Consider the following 20,706-nt stretch of genomic DNA (forward strand, 5'->3'; position numbering starts at 1 on the left):
CAGCGCATGTCACAACTTAGAACCAGATTATAGAGTAACAATAATGATAAGACTTTCTGAAGTTTTACAAATTTGATAAAAAACAGCGAACGACCTTTTTCCAAGAAATGCAATGGAATGATCATTTTTATAACTGACCAAACAAATATTTACGCTTAGTTAATAGAAAACGCCTTATTACACTTTTGCCATTTAGTTACTAGCGCAGAATAATGCTGCTTTTTTGTTATTATTTTTTGTTTGTTTGTTTGTTTGTTTGTTTATAAAAAAAAAAGCACACACGCTGATGCTGCTAGAACTACATAACTAAAAAGTATATAGAAGACATTTGTTTATGTTCTTAATTATTAAAAGAAAATTATTCATAAGTCTTCTTTTCGTACCTGAAGCCAAATTTACATCAGCGAAACTTAAAATAAAAAACTTAACTGCAGAACTCAAGTTAACTCGACACTGTAAAATTGGCCGTTAGCACGAATAAGTTTAATTTCTTTTTTTTATTTTACTTTTGTGGCACCTTTGCATTTTAACTAGAAGTATATATATATATACATATGTATGCATATGCTATACATTGTAACATTGATTTATTAAGCTGACTGTTTACATTCTCCTTCGAATACATCTATGTATATATAAACTATAAATTGAACTAAAATAAAGTAAGTAAATTGGACTGAAGATGTGTTTTTCACGTTTACACATATTTTGATCAATTCAATAATCAATGGTACGTATACATATACGAATATGCATGTAGTATGTTTGTTTCCATGTTCTTAATCCTGCGATATCGGCAACTTGTATGTACATATGTATAATTGATAGTTGCGTTTGCGTTGACCGGGTTGGCTCTTTCATTTTATTAGCAATATTTATTTATATATGTATGTCTTAATGATAGTAAGAAGCAATGCTAAAAGATGATGGTGATATGGGCGGTGTTGCTGGAAAATGCAAAACCGCAAGCCGGTCGGCAACAATGACCAATGTGTTGGTTGCAGTGGCGGCGGCGGCGACAAAATAGTCGATGTACGAAAAAGTTTGACTATATCTGATTTTTTACAATCCTTCTTTTAATCTTTTTTATTATGTTAAGAACTAGTGTTAATTTAATTACTTGCAAGTTTCTCCTTTTCATCTACAATTGAGTTATAACCTATGCACGTACATATGTAGTACATGAATAAGATTTCATAATATTAGCCTTAATCGCTGCTGTTTACACTTTTTTCTTTTCACTTTCCTATAACATTAATAATTGTGTATTTTTATGTTATAAACTAATTTTATTCACTATTTTTTACGTTTGCGCACAAATGATTTTCCCCAATTCTATGGGACGACATACATCACTTTGCCGTTGGCTTCGCGCTGCTTGCTTTTCTCATGTTAATGTAGATTTACTTGCTTGGCCTTATGTTGGTTGACGCGATTTCACAACTAACGGATAACATTTTTTTGAAAAAATTTTCATAAATTTTTTTTTTTGTGTCTATTTTACATTTTTTCTTTCTTTTTCTTAATCAACGATTTTAGGTTTTTTTTTTTTTTAATTGTAAAAATTATCATTAAGCAGCATTTTATTATATACTTTATCAAAATGTTAGTTACTGGTTTTTTATCAGTTGTAATCAGTTTCTTTTTTCTCTGTTAGTAGTGAACGTTTTATGTCGATTTATGTTTATTTTTTCGTTTCATTCACCTTCTCTTTCTCCTTTGCCCTGCTACCACCATCATTATTATTCTTCAGCCGCATGCTTGTATGCGCTCTCGCATTGGTTATCGCTAATGTTGATTTGCTGCTGCTGCCTGCGGCTCTTAACTACACAATTGGCACCCCCTGAACATCCATCATTTCGTCCTGGGGCGATGGGCGTGGCGGAAAAGCTTGCAAATGTGGTGGCGTTGCTCTCGGATAGACGCCGCGTTGTGGCGGAAATTGCATACGGTAGGAGCCTTCGTGATGTTGCCGAGGTGTACGACGCGGTGATCGTGCTGGCATGCGATTCGCGCGTTGCATGTCCTCTAGGATGTTATTATAAGATAAGATAAGAAAATTTTAAATTTTAAGAAGAATATGAGCGTACATTTTCTAGTTTTCATGCTGTGTTTTCTTACATAGCCCAGTCACCTATAGAGTGTTTCGAACACCGTCAGAACTCCCTCTATCCGGCATTCGTGGGGCCAATTACAAATAAAAAACGAACAGCACTTCTTAAATAAGGCGAGGTAGTAATCTCAACAATGACAGCAAATGAAGTTTACTTAAACCGGCGCTTAGTCAATCAATACAAACTCTAGCCCATACAATCCATAGTTGCAATACCACACACATATACATACATACATATGTATGTATGTATTATTACATATGTTTTATTAAAGCTTCAATCGACTTTTCGTGCTTTGTTTGTATGTCTAGTTCAATGGTCCAATTGTTTGTTTTATTTTAAGTGTAGTTCAATGCCTTGTGCGCTTCTTTAACGCCATTGTATTGTTTTAGCATTCGTCATTGAGGGCAGTTGCTCAATTTCAACTAAAGTAGTCATAGTAGCGTAACGAACGTTACTAGCACGCATGCACTTAATATAAGTACATACAGTGGTCCACTAAACAATAGGAGTGCGATATTTTGATCAGTTTTGGCTATTTTTATATTTTTGTATTGCTTATTATTTTTTTTTATAAAAGTCTAGCTGGGTTATACAACAAACACCAAATAAATTCAGATTTTATACAAAAATTATAAAAATTCAGCAAATTTTCGCCGAATTTTCAAACTTTTTAATCAGAATCTTAAAAAAAAATCTTCGTATGCAGTTTTGTAGCCCATTTAATTCTAGTCTTATGAAGTGCAAGTTTCAGGCTGCTAAAAAATTCCGTTGAAAATATAAAAGAAAATTGTGGAATATACTTTATATGGAAAAAACGTGAAAAATAAATAAAAAAATAAATAAAAAAAACTGCATACCAAGACTTTGATTAAAAAGATTGAAATTTTGGTGAAAATTTGCTGAATTTGTATAATTTTTTACAAAGTTTGAAATGTGGTGTTTGCTGCATAACCAGCTAGACTTTTATAAAAAAAAAATAATAAACATTAAATAAAAAAACAAATAGCCAAAAGTGGTACCACTCCTATTATTTTGTTGACAACTGTATGTATGTATGAATTTACAGACGCTTCTGCTACGTTATGGCATAGTTGTATGTTGCTCATACATTTTGTTAGGTTGCATAGCCAGATTAGAGACGATCAGTCTGTTTGTAGAAACCTTCAGATGAAGTGAACAAGATCGATGTTGTATTGATATGCAGCTGGTATTTTTTTAGCACAGCTATCCAACAAATCTATAAACATTACGGCATCAATATTTAAGCATGCACATACATATGTACATATTTACAATGTATTTATGTACATACATTACATAGGCATACATACAGTGCACATTTTCATTAAAATTTTATTAAACTCGATGTACAAAATAAATATGGTATGTTCATACTTTGATAAGTAATTAATTATGCACATCAAAATGTTAATGAACATTTGCCATTTAAAAATTGAGTTTTTCTATAAAAAAAGATTAAATTTGTAACTGCTTATAAGCATTGCGCTTTACGCCTTTAACAGCTGTAAACTCATAGTATTATACAGAGCAGAAATAACAGAATAATACTCGTATCAAGTATAGTTGACAAATTTGGTCATTAAAAAACCTGTGTGACTACGTTAAAAAGAAAAGGCATTAAGTATATTTCCGCTGGCTACTTTTTAAAGGTAGATAATTTTTCATAATATTTGCGATTACAATGCAAAGTGGAAATTCGGTTTTTCTGGGTGAGCCCTGGTTTTCGAATACAATAGAATGAAATTTATAGGTTTATTTGTTCATTTTTAATCATTTTCATTTAAAATATAGTTCGATCTAAAATACAGTGTCACAAAGAATTTTTCGCAGTGCATGCAAAGTTTTTTTTTACTGCAAATAATTACACAAACTTATTGAATTTTCCTAAGTTTTGCATAAAGTTTAGCGATTTTATTTTTCGATATTTTGTTGTAGTGTGAACTATATTTTTATAAAAAATTTGCGAAAAGAAATTAGAATAAAAAACTTTGTATATATTGCGAAAAATTCTCTTTGCCAATACTTTTGTCCGGCACTGTATGTATAACATAAATCGAATAAATTAAAATTTCAAAATTGTACAGAATTCAAAAAAATTAACAAAACTTCAAAAAACTTTTATTATAATTTCCAACTTTCAATTTTAGATCAATAAAGTACAAGTTTCAATTTGCTAAGATTATCGTTGATTTTTGAGAATTTTTTTTTTCCGTGAGCGGTGCACATTATCTTCCATATAAAAATAAAATTTTTTTTTCATATCACGCATATTTTTATATGGTAGAAAAGGTAGAAGAATGCTAGCAAAAATTGCTAATCAACAGGAATTCTTTAAAAAAAAAAACACCAAAAATCGACGGTAGCTCCCAGCTACTTTAAACTTGCATTTTATTACACTAAAATCCAATGAAACTGCTTACCGAAACGGGTCTAAACATTAAGGTTAAACAATTGGAAATTTAGATGAAAATTTGTTGTTGTTTGAAATATTGATTAACTCGGTTTTTTATGGTATGGTTTATTATGAAAAACATGGTAAATGTTGTAAAATCACCAGGTGAGAATTATAAGTTTTAAAAATTTCAGTTTGAATTAATTTTTCTATTACATCTACTTAAGCTAATTAAATTTCAAATATGTTAAAAAATAATTTTTCTATTTGAAGAATGTTTGAAAAAATGTATGTTACTTTTTCGTTTTCTTGAACGAAAGACTAAAGTTACCTAGACGACTTTTCCGCCCATACCAGGGTTAAGTCAACGACACGCAACGCTATCTATGTATAAGTAATACATGTTTTGTTTAAAAACTTATAAAATATAAACAATTATGCAAAGAAAGCCAATTGCAATGAGTTGGCCGCCATAGCGCGTTAAACCCCGAGTTCGTTCGAATAACTTGGCAGGATTACATAATTTTTATGCTTTTTATTTAATACACTATTTTTGTTCACCTTTTTACTTTGCGCTCTACAAAAGCGTCGCAAAAATATGTTCGAGTTTGTTGGCACATGTAATTAGATTGCACTTGCGAATTGTTTTCCTTACACTTGCATGTACATATGTAATTAAACAAGTATGTTATTTTATTACATACATACATACAAATGTACAATCACATTATCACGTAATACCAGCGGGAAACACTAGCGACCCCATAAAGTGCAAAATTAAAATTCAAAATAAATTGACCAAAGCAGGCACATCCAAACCAAACGTTGCGTTCAAGTAGAAACGCATGCGCACGCACTCAATTTTTTAATTATTTTTTTTTTTGGGGACAATTTAATAACCAAACAATGCATAAGATTAGTCAAGCTTAGTGTAGTTATTTATTTATAGTAAAACACTAAATCTATGAAGGTTAAACACGTATGCTGGCATGTCTATATTTCACGTTCAACTGTGGAAGAGTTCAGAGCTATAAGTTTAATATGATAAATGAGGTCAAGGCCCTACATTGCACTCTATTTTGGGTTTAGCAAAATCTAGCAATAAAACGTTTCAAGTTCAACAAATAAAACCTATTGAACTAGTCACTTTTGGAGGGCTTGACCGATAAGCCACTATTTTGAATTTCCATTTGATTATTATAAATTGATTAATTTATGTTCATGTATAAATAGTAGGTACATACATATGTATATTAAGGTAATTTTGTAGTTGTTAGTGAGTAAAAACGTACAAAATATTTTGAATATTTTTGGTCTGTGGCTTTATTTATGAAAATATGAAAAGTATTGCGAATACGTCTTTCTTAAGAATTTGGCTTTAATGAAATCGAATCTATTTGATAAGTGACTTAAAGCACAGACAGACGGCAGCGTTTATCCGGATTAACGGCGATGTTGATCTGATTAAAATTGTGCCTTGACCGACGGCAGTAATGCGGATTAACGAGCCGCAAGGTCATGGGTTCCAGTCCAACGGCCAGTAGAATTTTCATTAATTTTTTTTTTATAAATTTTTTATGAGTTCTATATTTTTTTAACTTTGCTTTCAAGTAGTTGATGTTGACCTTTTTAATAAAATTAAACTCTAAAAATTTAAATTAACAAAAAAAAATGTAAAATAGATTGATAAAAAGGAAAACTAATTAAAACAATAAGGTATAATTAAATATATAAAACAAATGAAATAAAAAAAGTAAAAAATTAAATAAATAAAAACAAAAAAAAGGCAATCGCTCCAACCGAGGATCAAACCTGGCGCCTACGCATTTGTAGTACGCACCTCTCCGCACTCGGTAAACGCGGACGCCAAACTCAGCTGGTTTGTTTTCTTACTTGTACAAAAGACAACAGCTAACCGTTTTCACCAGTGTTGTCATCGAAAATTCCCCTGATCCGAGTTAGTTTCCGAAAATTTCGTGCATTTGTTCGGCTGCTTATGCGCCGAATGAATGAGGAAAATGCATGAGTTAATGCAAATAAAGGCTGTTTATGCAAATAAGCGAGCCCGTTTGTCACCCGTATTAGGGGTTTTGGGTTTTGATGCCAATCTAAGTAAAGGCTGATTTCCACGGTCTTTTATTTTAACGATACAATTTGTAGACATATTTTGACACAACTTTCTTTTCGGTAATTCTTGCCGATACCTTTAATACTATTGGCCAAAAATAGTCAATAGCAAATTAAATTGGTATATTGTTTTTTACATCAATTTACAAAGTACATATTTCCATTTAATTAAGCACGAATTTCAACAAATTGGGAAGTAGTGAAAACAAGCCTTACCTTGTGGTTCTTCAAAAGTTTATGGCTAAACATTTTTTCAAATCTGAAATAATGAACTAAAAATATTCACAGATCTTAGTGCATTATGCTTACATTACAGCAAAAGCGAAGGCATTATTTTGTTGTAATTTGTTAGAAAAATTCCTGGTAATAAATACCATTTAAACACCCTCCGGTTTCCGATTAGAGGGCGGCCGGTGTTTGTAAAGCAATTATAGCTTTCAAACAAGCCGTTGCCAGGCTGCCGGGTAACTAGAAACCGGAGCCTGCGAAATTAAAGCTTTTCTGACAAATGGGGAATTTTAATTTTCAATACACTTTTGAAGAATTCCATACCTAGTGGAAATCAAAAATTTCGCAGAACGAAAAGGAAATGAAATTAATACAATATTCTCCTTTAAGCCTAATACATTTATCAGCCGCTTTCTAAGACTTACTTATAATGTCTCCTAGATTAAACATTCAGAAAATGGCCAACCTCAGTTATTTTTATTCTCCCGCAGTATTGAGAAATACAAAAGCTGTAGGCAGAAGTATTGCATCAAACTATGGAAAATGACATAATTAGTTATGGCGGCATTTTCAGTTTAAATGAAACCATTTTCAAATTAAGCGAAACCTTTTTCAAATTAAATGAAACCTCTTTCATGTTAAGCGAAACCTTTTTCAAATTAAATGAAACCTTTTTCAGATTCAGTGAAACTTTATTCAAATTAAATGAGACCTTTTTCAGATTCAATGAAACTTTATTCAAATTAAATGAAACTTCTTTTTTGGATTACTTTGAATTAGCTGTTACGTGTTGCTCTCCCTTACGGTCAAGGCATGTTAAATACAGTGTTGCCGTTTCGGTCCAATTGGACCAAAATTGGTGGTTTCATTTCTTAAAATAAAGCTCTGGTAGGTTGGTTGGTTTGCTGTGATTTTCGAGTGGTTTTGGTAACTAGGCAAATCATATAATTTATTCATTTTATAAAACTTCAAATATCTCTGTTTTCGGGAGTACATGTAAAGGATGATGTGAAAAGGAAAAGAGAAATGGGACATGTCAAAATTATTCTTGAACCGAAGTTGAATGTTGCCGTGATTAGACTGTGCTCTAATCCATAGGGTTTGTTTAAGTTAAAAGAAAATAATTAGACAATTGTTATGCAAATGCCAAAGTTTACATTTCGCTTAAGCGAGTGAGTGAGAAGGGAGAGTATTTGTGTGTGTTTTTACGTAGAAATCAAAAACCAACAGACTTCTACGTATGTAATGCTGTGCGTTGGGTAACAGCTTACACGCGAAGCTCATTTAACAGATTCCTTATGTGACAACTCTCAAGCAATGCCAAATATGCATAACAGAGCCTTTAGTGCTAGCAAGACATGGCGCAAACGGCTATTAATTATTAATAGGTTAAGTTGATTTCCTGTTCCTTAATTTAAAAATGTTTAATACTTAATTTGAATAAAGTTTCATTTAATGTCAAAAAAGTTTCATTTGGTTTGAATAAAGTTTCAGTGAATCTGAAAAAAGTTTCATTTAATTTGAATAAAGTTTCATTGAATCCGAAAAAGGTCTCATTTAATTTGAATAAAGTTTCACTGAATCTGAAAAAGGTTTCATTTAATTTGAAANCCAAATAACATTGGGTCATTTATTTTAGGTTACCTTTTACTTGCCGACCCAGGCTCATAGCGATAAAACCAAATTTCGCCTCAGTAACAAACCGAATATGGCACGAAGGCACGAATAACCGGATATTCGAATATGGGGATAGTCCCAGCCCTACTCTACACATATGGAAAACTCGCGTATACATTAGGGCGGGTCGGTGTCCGGTGCAGTGTTGCCGTTGATAATTTTCAGAAAGTCGCAAAAAACGGGTAATTGACGGAAAAAAAAGGGTCACCATATTATTTTTGCTTTCCTTCGCTAGTAAAAGAATAAATCTGAGATCCAAAGTCAAAATCAAATTTACATGTATTATAAAGTATTTTCTCTGCTATTGAATTGAAAAAGAACATAGCGGTACAAGCTTTGAACAACAGAAATCGAAGTGCTGCAAGGAGAAGAGTTTCATTTCCTTTAAAAGTTTTAAGTGAACCATTTTTTCGTACTTCAGGAGGAAAATGGCCCACTAGTAACAATGGAATAGCCCAGCTGTTAAAAGTTTAGAACAAACATAGCCTAAATTTTACTGCACAGAATCGTGAGGTCTTATGGCGTTTTCTGTTCTCATTGCCCACTTCTTGCTGTTTGAGCGAAGCGGGAAATGAGAAGGTAAAATTTTTCAATAGAAAAGAAAACGCCATTAATTTGTGCCATGCTTGTGGCATTCATTTTTCTATTTGTTTTATTGTCTTACTACATACGTGTGTACATTAGGGTGGGCCTTAAATGTAGGAAGCAAATTTTTACATCAGATTTCCTAGGCCTCAACTACTACGTCGATGCTACTATAGTGGAAGATATCGCATATAAATTTTGGTCCCGACTGGTGAAGGTTAAGGCGTGTCGCACAGAGGTACAAGTTCAGATTACCATATGAAAACGTCTTAAGCGACTGCAATCGAGACCAAAATTTATATGTGACATCTTCAACTTTAGTATTATCGATTTAGGGTATTAAATAAAAAAAAAAATAATTTTAATTTCTTGAGTCTCTGCCCCCTGTGCGACACGCCTTAACCGTCTCCAATCGAAATCAAAATTTATATGTGATATCTGTGATCGTGGTATTATCGATTGAGGGGGTGAGACTGAAAAAAGTCGTTCATTTGATTTTTTTAAGGACCACCCCAATGTACATACGTATGTTTGTATGAAACATTTATTCAGTTGTTTGAAATGGCCTTAATTATAAAATATAAAACCGATCTAAATATGTATCTTTATAAAGTGACATTTTCAAACAAATTGTCGTTTTATAAAACAGTTAAAGTCTTCTTTATTATTTCTGAGTTTGGGTGTTAATTTATTTTATTTACATATATTAGTAAACAAGTTTACACAAGCTCGAATACGAGTATAGGTCAAATAACCTTACCTTATCAAATACATTTTATTCTTGCAAGGTTATCGTTGGAATTATTTACATGCATAGAGATTTGTTGACTTACGACCATATAATATACATACATACATACATATAACATATGTAATTACATATAACATACAGCGAATGAAAATAGATATTTACTCTCCAAAAGCAATCAAAGCAAGCGGCACAAATGGTGAAAAAAGTGCTTGAAATCCACTCATAAATCACAGCTCGCGCCAATCAATCAGATGATCTCAATTGCATTACAGCATATACTTTCAAACAAACACACATATGTATAATACACACAAATGTGTATTTCACTGCAACTATGTAAATGTAGATGTACCGTACATACACTACATACATATGTACATAGGTATATACGCCGATGAAAACAAAAACCAGCACTTTTCCATGTGATATGAAGAACATTGCTCTCTTTAACTCTCTCCACGATCTCCATCACTAGCCAAGTTAAGTTATCACAAAGACAAAACAGCTAAAAGTACGCACAAATTAGCCGTTGAATCGTCAAGTTTTTTTTTTTTTTAAGCCAACTCGACGGCCTGGCTGCAAGCCAAGCCAAACATCTAGCCACTTGGAGCAATAACCAACTACCGTTTTCAGCGAAACAACAGTCTGCAGACGCTACTCAACACAAACGGATTGGTACGGAAAATACCGCAGAAGAAACTCGATATAAAACCACAGCGAGAAAGACTAAACGGCTTAAAGGCGAATAGCCGAAAATTGTGGTGCGTTGCAGTGTTTATATATATGTATTTTTTTTTAAGTTATTTTTTTTTTTTACTTCGCATCGCGAAAAGAAAGCCTTATAGTGTGCGCGTATGTATCGCGTGATTAAAGAAGTAAACAAAACTTAAAACACAGAATGATGTAAATTTCGAATCGAACTTAGCAGGGTTAAGAGAAAACTTAAAAAATTAAAAAAGCAAATCATAAAAATATAGCCAATAAGTAAATAAGTAAACATACAAACAATAATGACACGCATGCGCTTTAATTTGCCCCAAATTGTCTGGAGTGTTGGCCAGCGATATCGGCATGCGCACCGCACATTTATGGCCTGAAATGGAAGCCAGTGTAAAGCCACATATATATGGCAGTTAACTTAAACCGCCCAATGTTCGGCAATTATGTATGTGTGTGTATATATTTTTTAGTAATAGTGATAACACTTAAACGACGACTGCAGACAGAAAGTAAATTGAATGAAAGGGGAAAGTAAGAAAAAACAAGGGGAATACCAAAAACGAAATGCAAAAGATGCAAAGCACGATATAATGTAGCCACAGATTTCCGGCTTTTTTTTCAAACCACGAAAAAAAGCAAAAAGAACTTTTACACGATTATAAATAAAGTGAATACGAGAAAAAAATTATAATAACAACAACAAATTATAATAAGCCACAAAAGAAAAATCCATTAAGTTGTAGGAAGGTTTTGAACACACAAGTGTTGCACATTTCATGTGCAGTGATACTATGTGCAGCTTGCTTGCAAAAACGAACGCTTTCTCAACAAGTTCCGAAATGCTCAAAATTAGGGCAACAAGCAATCGTACCCATATATGTATGTAGATATGTTTGTATTTATGTACTACATTTGAACCCTGCAGTAAAATTTCGAGACAGTGTGGCAAAGCGCTAGTTCCTAACTACATATATCAGAACTATCTCTGAACTAGTGCAAAACGGATGCAGAGAGGGACAGTTGAAACTTGCGGTGTAAATGTACAAATGCTCACTACTCACGTACAATACGAAAGTATGTAACTATGTAGCTCAGCGAGAAGACCTCAGACTCAAGCATCGTTGGTCGCGAGTTCAAATCGCGGTGAAGGCAGTTGTGAGTTTTCAAACTTAATGAATTTAAATTGTTGCGTGCAAGCTTATAAAAATAATAATTATTTTTATTTTAATAAAATATGTAACAAAAAATTAAATCTGTAAAAGAAAAGGAAAAATGAAAAAAATATCCAAAAATCTAATCTTAAAAACGTTTTCCCATAAAAAAAAAACTGACCAAAATCTAACCGGTTAAAAACTAGTTGCAAAGAAATGCACTGGGCGACAATTGCCACCTCCAATGACATCTCCGTGTAAAACTGGACAGTTGAAAGCATTGCTTGGGTATCTGAGTTCTGAGCTAGTCAGATTTTCTGCAGGGGATATACTCAGAAATGCATACATGCATGACATACATACATATGTTCAAAAAAAATTAACTCGAATTGGAGATTTTGCAGCTGCTTTTACAAAATAATCTGTGACTAGTAAAAGATTTTTTGGACCAGCTATAATACTGTAGGCACAAGTTAAGAAAGTAATGCAAATGGGGGCATACCGTCGCTACCATGTCAAACTATCGAAAGTGCAAAAATGCTTCTTATTTTTGATACCTTGCGCATGCGCTTAGAATGATGCGTAAGTTGGCAAAAATCGTTGAATTTCTAGTCTTCTTAGAAGCAGATATGCAGGGCTCGAATCGCCACATACATTATCGTATTTGGATTATGATATTTTTTTTTTATGAGTTTGGGCCTCTGAGTTATAAAAAAAAAGCTTTAGCTGTAATGTGAAACAACTTAAATGGGTCGCTCATCACACTATACGGCAAAATCAACTTTGTTTCTGGGTATTGGACCAGCAAGTAATTTCTCCGTTTTTCGATGTAAGCCTCCGAAATGGAAATAAGGGCCTTCGAAGTTCGAAATTGGACCTTTAGTAAAAAATTATTTTTAATTATAGTGTGTAAAAAAGTAAAAATACGGACGTTATCCGCCTTTTGCTCTTCTTTATGTGGTGTATAATTTTTTTTGTGCAAACTTATATCACGGGTGCTATATGATGAAAGGTCAGGTTCAAAATTTTCTGAAATTTTTATTTAATTTTTGGAAGACCGCACCTGTGACCGCTTTTAGCACCTGTAATATAAGTCTTGACAAAAAAGAAGTTATATACCATTTAAATAAGAACAAAAGGCGGCCGTGTCTGTATTTTTACTTTTTTTGTTTTTTACATACAATAATTAAAAATAATTTTACCATAGGACCAATTTCCAACTTCGAAGGCCCATATCTCGATTTCGGAGAAATCCCTTTTTTACTTAAGACTCAATCTCTCAAAACAAGTTGGTATGGTCCAATACCCAGTCAAGTGCTTTACAGTGTCAAGAAATCAGCGCTCCAAAACCCAATTTACCAATATTCCCATCAATAATAAATAAAGACATCTGTAAGAAGAAAAGTTCTTATTGAGATCGCAAACTCGAAAGACAAAATAAAATTGGATAATTGATAGTGCAGCATTTGCTCTCTATCGCGAATCTGAACGGAAGTGATAAAAGGGCCTTTTTAAGGAGCTAATATAAAAATCGGTGACATTAGCCGCCAGTGTGACTTTTGTGAAGAGTGACTCAAGGCTTAAGCATTAGAGGATTAACCGACAAATATAACGAAAGCAATATCGCGACCGATAACGTATTTTGATTATTGACGGATTTGTGACGTCTTACAAGAGTATTTGACTTAAATTCGTGGGTTATCACGCTCACGTCGAATATAGGTATTTACAAATTTATTTCTACATTGTACATAGTATTTTTCAAGTTGGAAAGCAAAACCAAGCAATGTACCATTTACGAAATCATAACTGTTAAAAGGGGAATTGGATTGTTACAAACTATGTTGCCGTAATTTGGTCACCGGGTAAAAATAAAAAAAAATAGAGAAATACCGAGACCTGTCACATAGTACGTTGCTGAGTAAGAAATCTCTAATAGGCGGCTATCAACGACATTGGCAGCAAACAATACCATTTTCACGACCTGACGCATTGCCGGCATTGATGATCCCGTTAGATAGGCTTCACGAAAGCGATTGGCAGATTAATTGATCTAGGCAGGATGTTGTGATTTTTTAGGCGATAGTATGATACTCATAGTTTGTGAAAAAAATTTAAAAAAATATAAATATTTGGAGTTGTTGTTGCTGTAGCCAATGCCACAGCCGTTTACAGACCTACAGAATACACTAATCATTTGTTTGCATTTTTCAGTCGTATTATACAGCTTCTACATAACCAAAAATTAAAGCTATAACTTATTCCCTTTTCATCTAAAAACGAAAAAAAAAAATAGATGACGTGCTAGCAGCATTACATAACTTATAAGAAGCAGCCTTGGAACTGATGTCTCAGTAACCTTAATTAGTTGTATAAATACAAAAACCTATACAAACAACGTACACAATAGCGAAGTTGGCGCCTCTAACTAGAAAAAAGATGGTTCATTAAAAAAATCAAGAAGCAAGTAAGCAACAAGAAATACAAATACAAGCTTTACCATCACAAATGACGAATGGTATTGGAAGTCAATAGATTGGTCTAAAAAAAAAAAAACACGTAATAAAAAAATTAACAACATTCCGTTGTGTGGTCTCTGTAGTGTTTGTTGTTATTTTGTCGTTAAAAGATAAATAGAAAATACATACGTACGTACGAGTATTACAGAAACACACACACAGCGAACATATCAACAAAAGGGCAGTAGCACTGCAAAATGCCAAATAGCCGGCGGCACCTACAGCAGATACAAAAATGTCATCGAAATTACCAGCACAATCAACCTCGGCAGCAATCACAATTACAACAACAACGGCAGCGGCAGCAGCAGCAGCATTCACTTTCGGCCAAATACCTGAGACGTTACCACGACCGACTTCAATTAGCTACAGCAATCGCAATTATTTTACTCAACATTGCAGCTGAGCACAGCTGTATTACAGCGGTTGCCACACAAATGGCCACTGCAACCGCAGCCACAGCTGATGTTTCGGATGCTGCGCTAATGGATGACATTAGAAGTGTGCATAATAACGAATTTGGTGGTAATCAAAATGATGTTGCTGGCAAAATGGAAGGCGGAAGTTATTCGACCACTGGCACGGACAGCCAGCACAGTGGAACACAACAACATCGCAATGGATTGCATAAAACATTTTCAACATTAGATAAAGAAGTAGGTATGGTTTTGTATCATTTCTATGAAATAAGAACGAACTAAAACTTTTTAAACGTTGTAAAAAAAAAAATACATACAGTCACTCACAGAAGTAATCGTAATTTAGTTTTTTCACAATATTCAAAATGTTTTCCATCATAAATCTTTTCCGTTAATTTTCCTTTAAAATATAGCTCATTCTATAACAAAAACCATATAAATCTTTCTTGCAAACTTTGTACAAAATTCATAAAAATGAATCAAACTTAAAAAATTTTCATCAAAGTTTCAAACTTTTTATTCAGAATTTGTAGAAAAATTTTCGGTATGCAGTTTTGTAGCTATTGCCATTAATTGCATTTGAAACCCCAAAAACAGGGAATATTTTGCATTTACGAGTAACCTTCTTGATAATTGGCACAATGATTTATCAGTGAAGCCAAAATGATTAAACTTGGCTGCATATGTACGCATATGTTTGCATTGAGGTTCAAAAACTTATAATTTTACTTTTGATCTTCTCTTTGCATAAAATTGGGTGAAACTGCTTCTCTGTTATCATTGACAATATGGGTTTTATCGGCCTTTTTTTTTTGCAACAATGCGAACCAGTTATTCGCGTCGATATTTAGCCAATGGGCAAACGCTTTTTTTTTTGCATTTAAGTAGATCAGCACCGCGCGATAGTGTTGTGTGAGCTGTTGACCGTGTGTTAGTTTGCGTGAATTGATAGTTTGTTTACTTTGTCAAAGTCGTGCTTAATATGAATGTACATATATAAATAAGCAACCATATCCCGCACCAAAGTAATAAAATAAAATACTCTCGTGTATAGTATGTACATACATACGTAACATAATACGGGTGGCGTAGAAAGTGAAAATTTTGGGCACTTTTCGAACCAGTAAATGTTTAGCAAATCCATATGGATGGTTGTGCATATTCGACTAAATCGCAGACTTTCATGAATTTTATTTTGATAATAAAAATAACATCGTGACGCATGCGAACTCAACAGGTTTGCCGATGTGCCGAACTACTACTGGCTCCTCGTTAATTGTTGCAAGTCTAGATTTTCGTCTTACTAAATGGCATTCATTTGTTTTGCGCTGCCTTGGAGATTATATGAAAACACTTTTCACGGNTGCATGCGAACTCAACAGGTTTGCCGATGTGCCGAACTACTACTGGCTCCTCGTTAATTGTTGCAAGTCTAGATTTTGTCTTACTAAATGGCGTTCATTTGTTTTGCGCTGCCTTGGAGATTATATGAAAACACTTTTCACGGGCTAAAAAATTATATATCATTTGAAACTTAAATCTATAATGACTATTTTACATAAAATTATTATTTGAAGAGGATTCCTTTGCCAAACATTCTACAACTACATATATAATACGCCAAGAGCACGGAGCCGCTATAGTGTTATTAATAAAAATCACTGTTTCGGCGTTATATTCTATATTCTATACAAATTTTTATTTTTTCGTGAATACAATATGTATCAGTGTATTTGCAGATGTTTGTTTTACAACTACGATGTATAAACAAAATCTCTAACCGAAACTATCAGACATGCAATCGGAATTAGTAATTTCTCTATGCAAAATTGTATCACTTATTGCTAGAAGAAATCATTTGAAACTGACCGTGTAAAAGTGGCGGCCATATAATTAGAGACACCACATCCTTCCAAGTTTTCGTCATTTATTTCATCTTGATTCGTCGTCGAAAACCATGTAACTCAAAGTTTCAAACATTGTACAAGACTTAAGAAAAACTCGCCAAACTCGCCAAAAAATCATCATCAAATTTCAAACATTTTAATCAGAACTTTTAGAAAAAATTCGGGTATACAGTTATGTAGCCATTCATTCCTTATTGTGAAAGTTTCACGTTGGTTATAAAATAGGGCCCAAAATCAAAAATACCTAACAGAGTTGCATGGAAATTTTGACTAAAATTGTATTCAATTAACCAGAAATTCGAATTGCAAATTGTGTATAGTGAATTGAGCTCTATTAGCGCCTTTCACGAGAAAGCTTAACTGCCTATCTGCATTTAATGTAAGCAATTTCATATGGACTTATGCCGAGTTTGGACTATTCAAGTATTACATATCCACAAATGAGGGGCCGGGGGTCTTTGGTTTGCTTATTTTTGATGACAAGGGGCAGGGTGTGGGTCTGTATGATATTTACATTAACAATATTTATTTATTTACTTTTCCAGTTTTTCTGAAAAACTTAGTAGATTATAATTTGAACAAATATCGAATATATGTACGTCAAAATTCCTTATTTCTAAACTGATAACTGCTGGTCCCTCCTTTCAACTAGGCATTGAAATTACTAAATTTAGATAAATAATTGTCATGTGGGAACAGGCGTAAATGCTGTTATTTTTAACGTATTAGCATGGATATTAACTATTGCCAAACTTTCTCTTCTTATTTAGTGCGGATACGGCCTTAGCTGCTTCAAAAAAATAATAATTAATTAATTTATTAAGCAATGCTTACAACAATATTTTTAATAAGCCATTAAATATGTACCTATAACTCTCCAATGGACTTAAAAACTTTCATTTGTAATTACAGTTGATCGTTTAATTAAACAATGGGCACCAATTGTATGGTTGGCACCAGAAGAGAAATTTTTGCCACTCGGAGTTGAAGAGTTTCTCAATCATGTACATCCCATGGATAAGGATAAAACGTTTATACCTGGCATGCCAATTGGCGATGATTCGAAAAAGGCATATTTAGTGACCAATGCAGAGATCGGTAAGAAAAAAATAATAATAATAAAAAATCATGGCCCGGGAGCTTCACCTTTTTCCAAGCCTTCAGTTTAGAACATCCTTGCTAATTTATGGGAATTGAGAGTGGTTTTTTTTAGGAATTTGTACGATCTACACATCACTGCAAGTGAAGGTTTAGTTGTTTTCGAAGTTCGAAAACGCGTTTTTTAAGCCATTAAGAATGCGAAACTTCTATCCAAGGTGATATTTTAAACAGAAGAACACTTCAAGCAAAGCAATATCAACTACGAGTTGACACTGACACGACACGACAGTCCCGGAACGACCCAGATTTATATCCGACCAAGGACTGTCACTCCAAAAAGTCACTTCCCCAAAAAGTCTTTGGGGAATTTGTATGCTGCTACAACAACAACAACGAGTTGACACTGTAAAAGCATCATAATTAAATAAGTAATTTTTACAAAAAAAAAACCGGCTTCAATGCTTATTAAAATTTTTGAGGACTGTTAATTTCTTCATGATCTAATTGACAAAATTCTACCAAATTGAAGCAAATTCGTATGGCACCACCCTTGATAAAAAAATATATATAGAAAACAGTTAACGTGATCCAAAGTTAACATATACATACCTATGTATGTATAAAAAAAACTATTCCGACGAATATAACCTTCTTTAAAGTCGGTTAAAAAAGTAGAAATACAGCAATTTTTTTATCCTACAGGAGAATCAAAAAACATTATTAGAAGGGTATCAAAAAGAGGACGGGCTTTTTAAAAAGCGGCATGTAAATCCGTTGTCTTTGGTACTAACACTTTAAAAACTTATTGAAGGTGTTTTTTTTAATACATCCCACCAAAATCTGTGAAAAACGCAGTTTCGAAAAAAGTGTGAGGTTAGGGCCTTTGTGTGGTTTAGAATAACGGCATGTACATATGTACTTTTCATTGAATACTAAAGAATATTTAATCCAATTAGAAGAACTATTGGAAAATGAAAAATCATTTATCTACGGACGTAACCCGACTGAATCGCCTGTGCCGATTTATGCCGTGGTCACCCTTTGCCACGAGCCGATGCAGAAGACTACATTGAAGCCATCACCTCCACCAACGCCACAACCGTCACAATTGAATACTGCTCAACAAAAAAACCTAATACTTACAAGTCCATCGAATTTCAATCCCAGTGGTAGTGCAACAACTAATTTCCACAACTCTCCGCTACCACTTGGGGCAGCAATACCAATGAGTAGCACACGCGGTCCTTATATACCCGTTTCTATTGATCCATTTGATGTGCATAATGACACAGTGCGTCGTTCATCACGCCTGTATCCAGTATTCAAACGTGTTCGCCGAAATACTCCACCTCACAATTTACCATTGGCTCCACTTCCTGCCTCACCGCCGGCAATTATATTCAATTTACCACCGAAGGGATTAGTGGTGGAGCCTTATGAAGATCTTGTCTTGAGCGAGAGTCGTCCGATTGACGCTGAGAATGAAAATCGTGCCGTCGCAGAAATACCAACCACAGATTCGCCAGCGCAAGCGGACAACAGCGGACAAGTGAATAATTTTATAGCCAATTTGGCAGATAATGTAAAATTTAGTATGCCAACCGAAGAGCTATTGGAGGATAATAACATCGATGTAGACAGCAACTTCGAACGACTTGCTACATCGGGTCCTATTTTTAATGATGCTGGTGGCCAAAGCAGTGAAAAGCGGCGTAGAAAAGTGCCTAGTTTTCATGTGACCTACTGGATGTTTTACCCATATAGTCAGGTTTGGTGAAATAAATTTAGATTTTTATATTAAACTAAAGTGTATTTGTTTTTTTTTTTTTCATACGTTTCAGGGCAAAACAATGTGCACTATCAGCCTGGGACCACTCGGTAGCATACCATTTCCGGCAGTTTATGGTTTCTGTTTGGGACGCCGCAAAGATATTGGCAGTCACATTGGGGACTGGGAACATATGAGTTTATATTTCACAGGTGATGCTGAACCAGAAGCAATGTATGTTTCGGCCCATGATGCGGGCGCATATTACTCATACAATCGCTTAACCGGATCATTTGAGTTTAAGAAACAAGAAACACGCAAGGGTATATTACAAAGGCCGAATTTTCCGAAAACTGTGACCACTTTCAATAACCATCCAGTATTATTCGCGGCAAAAGTAAGGCAACTTAAATAGTATTATTACTTTTTTTTCAAAATTAAGCATCATTCCTATGTTTTAGGGTTCTCACGGTCTTTGGACGGCGCCAGGAAAACATAGATTTGTCAAAGTGGCACGACTGTATGACATAAACGGTTTTGGAACACCATGGAATACATGGAAATCGGTGGATATTACTTATGAAAACCTAAAATCCTATGGTAACTAATGAATTTTATTCAATATGCAGTATACTAAATTTAAATTGAAATATTGTAATACTTTCTAGGACGCGCTCTGGTACCATCGTGGCTATCATTCAAGGGTAAATGGGGCAACCCTAAAAGCAAATGTCATCCATTCCGACGGATCGGTTTGAATTTTTGCGAGTACACCGATGGTCCGACGGGTATACCATTAAAAGAGCCGCATTTCCAGTGTGACGCAGCTTGATTTAATGAATGTTTATTTACATTTAAGCGCTAGACTAGTTAATTTTAATATTTATTGCAAAAATGTATTATCATAAATAAAATATAAGAATTAAGTGTAAAACTTGCAGCCTTAGAGTATTTTATGAATATACAAATTTTTTTATCCCGCTGACTGGCAACCCCTGCCATAAAAAATAAAATGTTTTGGTAACTACATAGGTATAAATAAAATTAATAACAAATTTAACTTTTCGAGTGGGTTCTCAACAAACCAAAAAAAACATTAAAATAAAGTTAAAAACAGGCAATATGCAATATATGCATTGAATTAAATCAATTCCGATGTTTATATGATTATATATTTTAATATTGTAAAGCGCTGGGATGACGGAAGCGCGTTCTCAAATACG

General features: G+C 33.7%; 2 protein-coding genes across 3 annotated transcripts in view; one reads left to right on the plus strand and one right to left on the minus strand.

Moving 5' to 3' along the window:
- Window positions 1-1,642: 1,642 nt before the first annotated feature.
- The window catches only part of S6k (Ribosomal protein S6 kinase), a 31,859-nt gene continuing 12,795 nt past the window's right edge, over window positions 1,643-20,706 (minus strand). The window contains exon 11 of the mRNA XM_017624111.1: window positions 1,643-2,045. Within this exon, the coding sequence (XP_017479600.1) occupies window positions 1,826-2,045 (220 nt within the window). The 3' untranslated portion in view covers window positions 1,643-1,825. The remainder of the gene's footprint in view (window positions 2,046-20,706) is intronic.
- On the plus strand, window positions 9,811-20,336 carry LOC108369100 (uncharacterized). 2 transcript variants are annotated; one of them, XM_017624099.1, is made up of 7 exons: window positions 9,811-11,063; window positions 14,066-14,948; window positions 17,527-17,712; window positions 18,672-19,483; window positions 19,557-19,880; window positions 19,945-20,083; window positions 20,152-20,336. In XM_017624099.1, exons 2-7 carry the CDS (start codon window positions 14,486-14,488, stop codon window positions 20,313-20,315), a joined length of 2,088 nt encoding a protein of 695 aa, XP_017479588.1. In that variant the 5' UTR covers window positions 9,811-11,063; window positions 14,066-14,485; the 3' UTR covers window positions 20,316-20,336. The 2 variants fall into 2 exon arrangements, with proteins under 2 accessions (XP_017479588.1, XP_017479589.1); XM_017624100.1 differs by having other exon boundaries at window positions 9,811-10,659.

This window comes from Rhagoletis zephyria, unplaced genomic scaffold (assembly GCF_001687245.7).
Source record: "Rhagoletis zephyria isolate East Lansing unplaced genomic scaffold, Rhagoletis_zephyria_1.1 Rzeph_scaffold_03494, whole genome shotgun sequence".
NCBI classification, from domain to species: domain Eukaryota; kingdom Metazoa; phylum Arthropoda; class Insecta; order Diptera; family Tephritidae; genus Rhagoletis; species Rhagoletis zephyria.

Coding starts and splice junctions, on each gene's coding strand:
- LOC108369100 (XM_017624099.1), top strand. CDS start 14,486: ATGCCAAATAGCCGGCGGCACCTACAGCAGATACAAAAATGTCATCGA. Junction 17,713..18,671: donor AGTGACCAATGCAGAGATCG/GTAAGAAAAAAA, acceptor TAATCCAATTAG/AAGAACTATTGGAAAATGAA. Junction 19,484..19,556: donor TGTTTTACCCATATAGTCAG/GTTTGGTGAAAT, acceptor CATACGTTTCAG/GGCAAAACAATGTGCACTAT.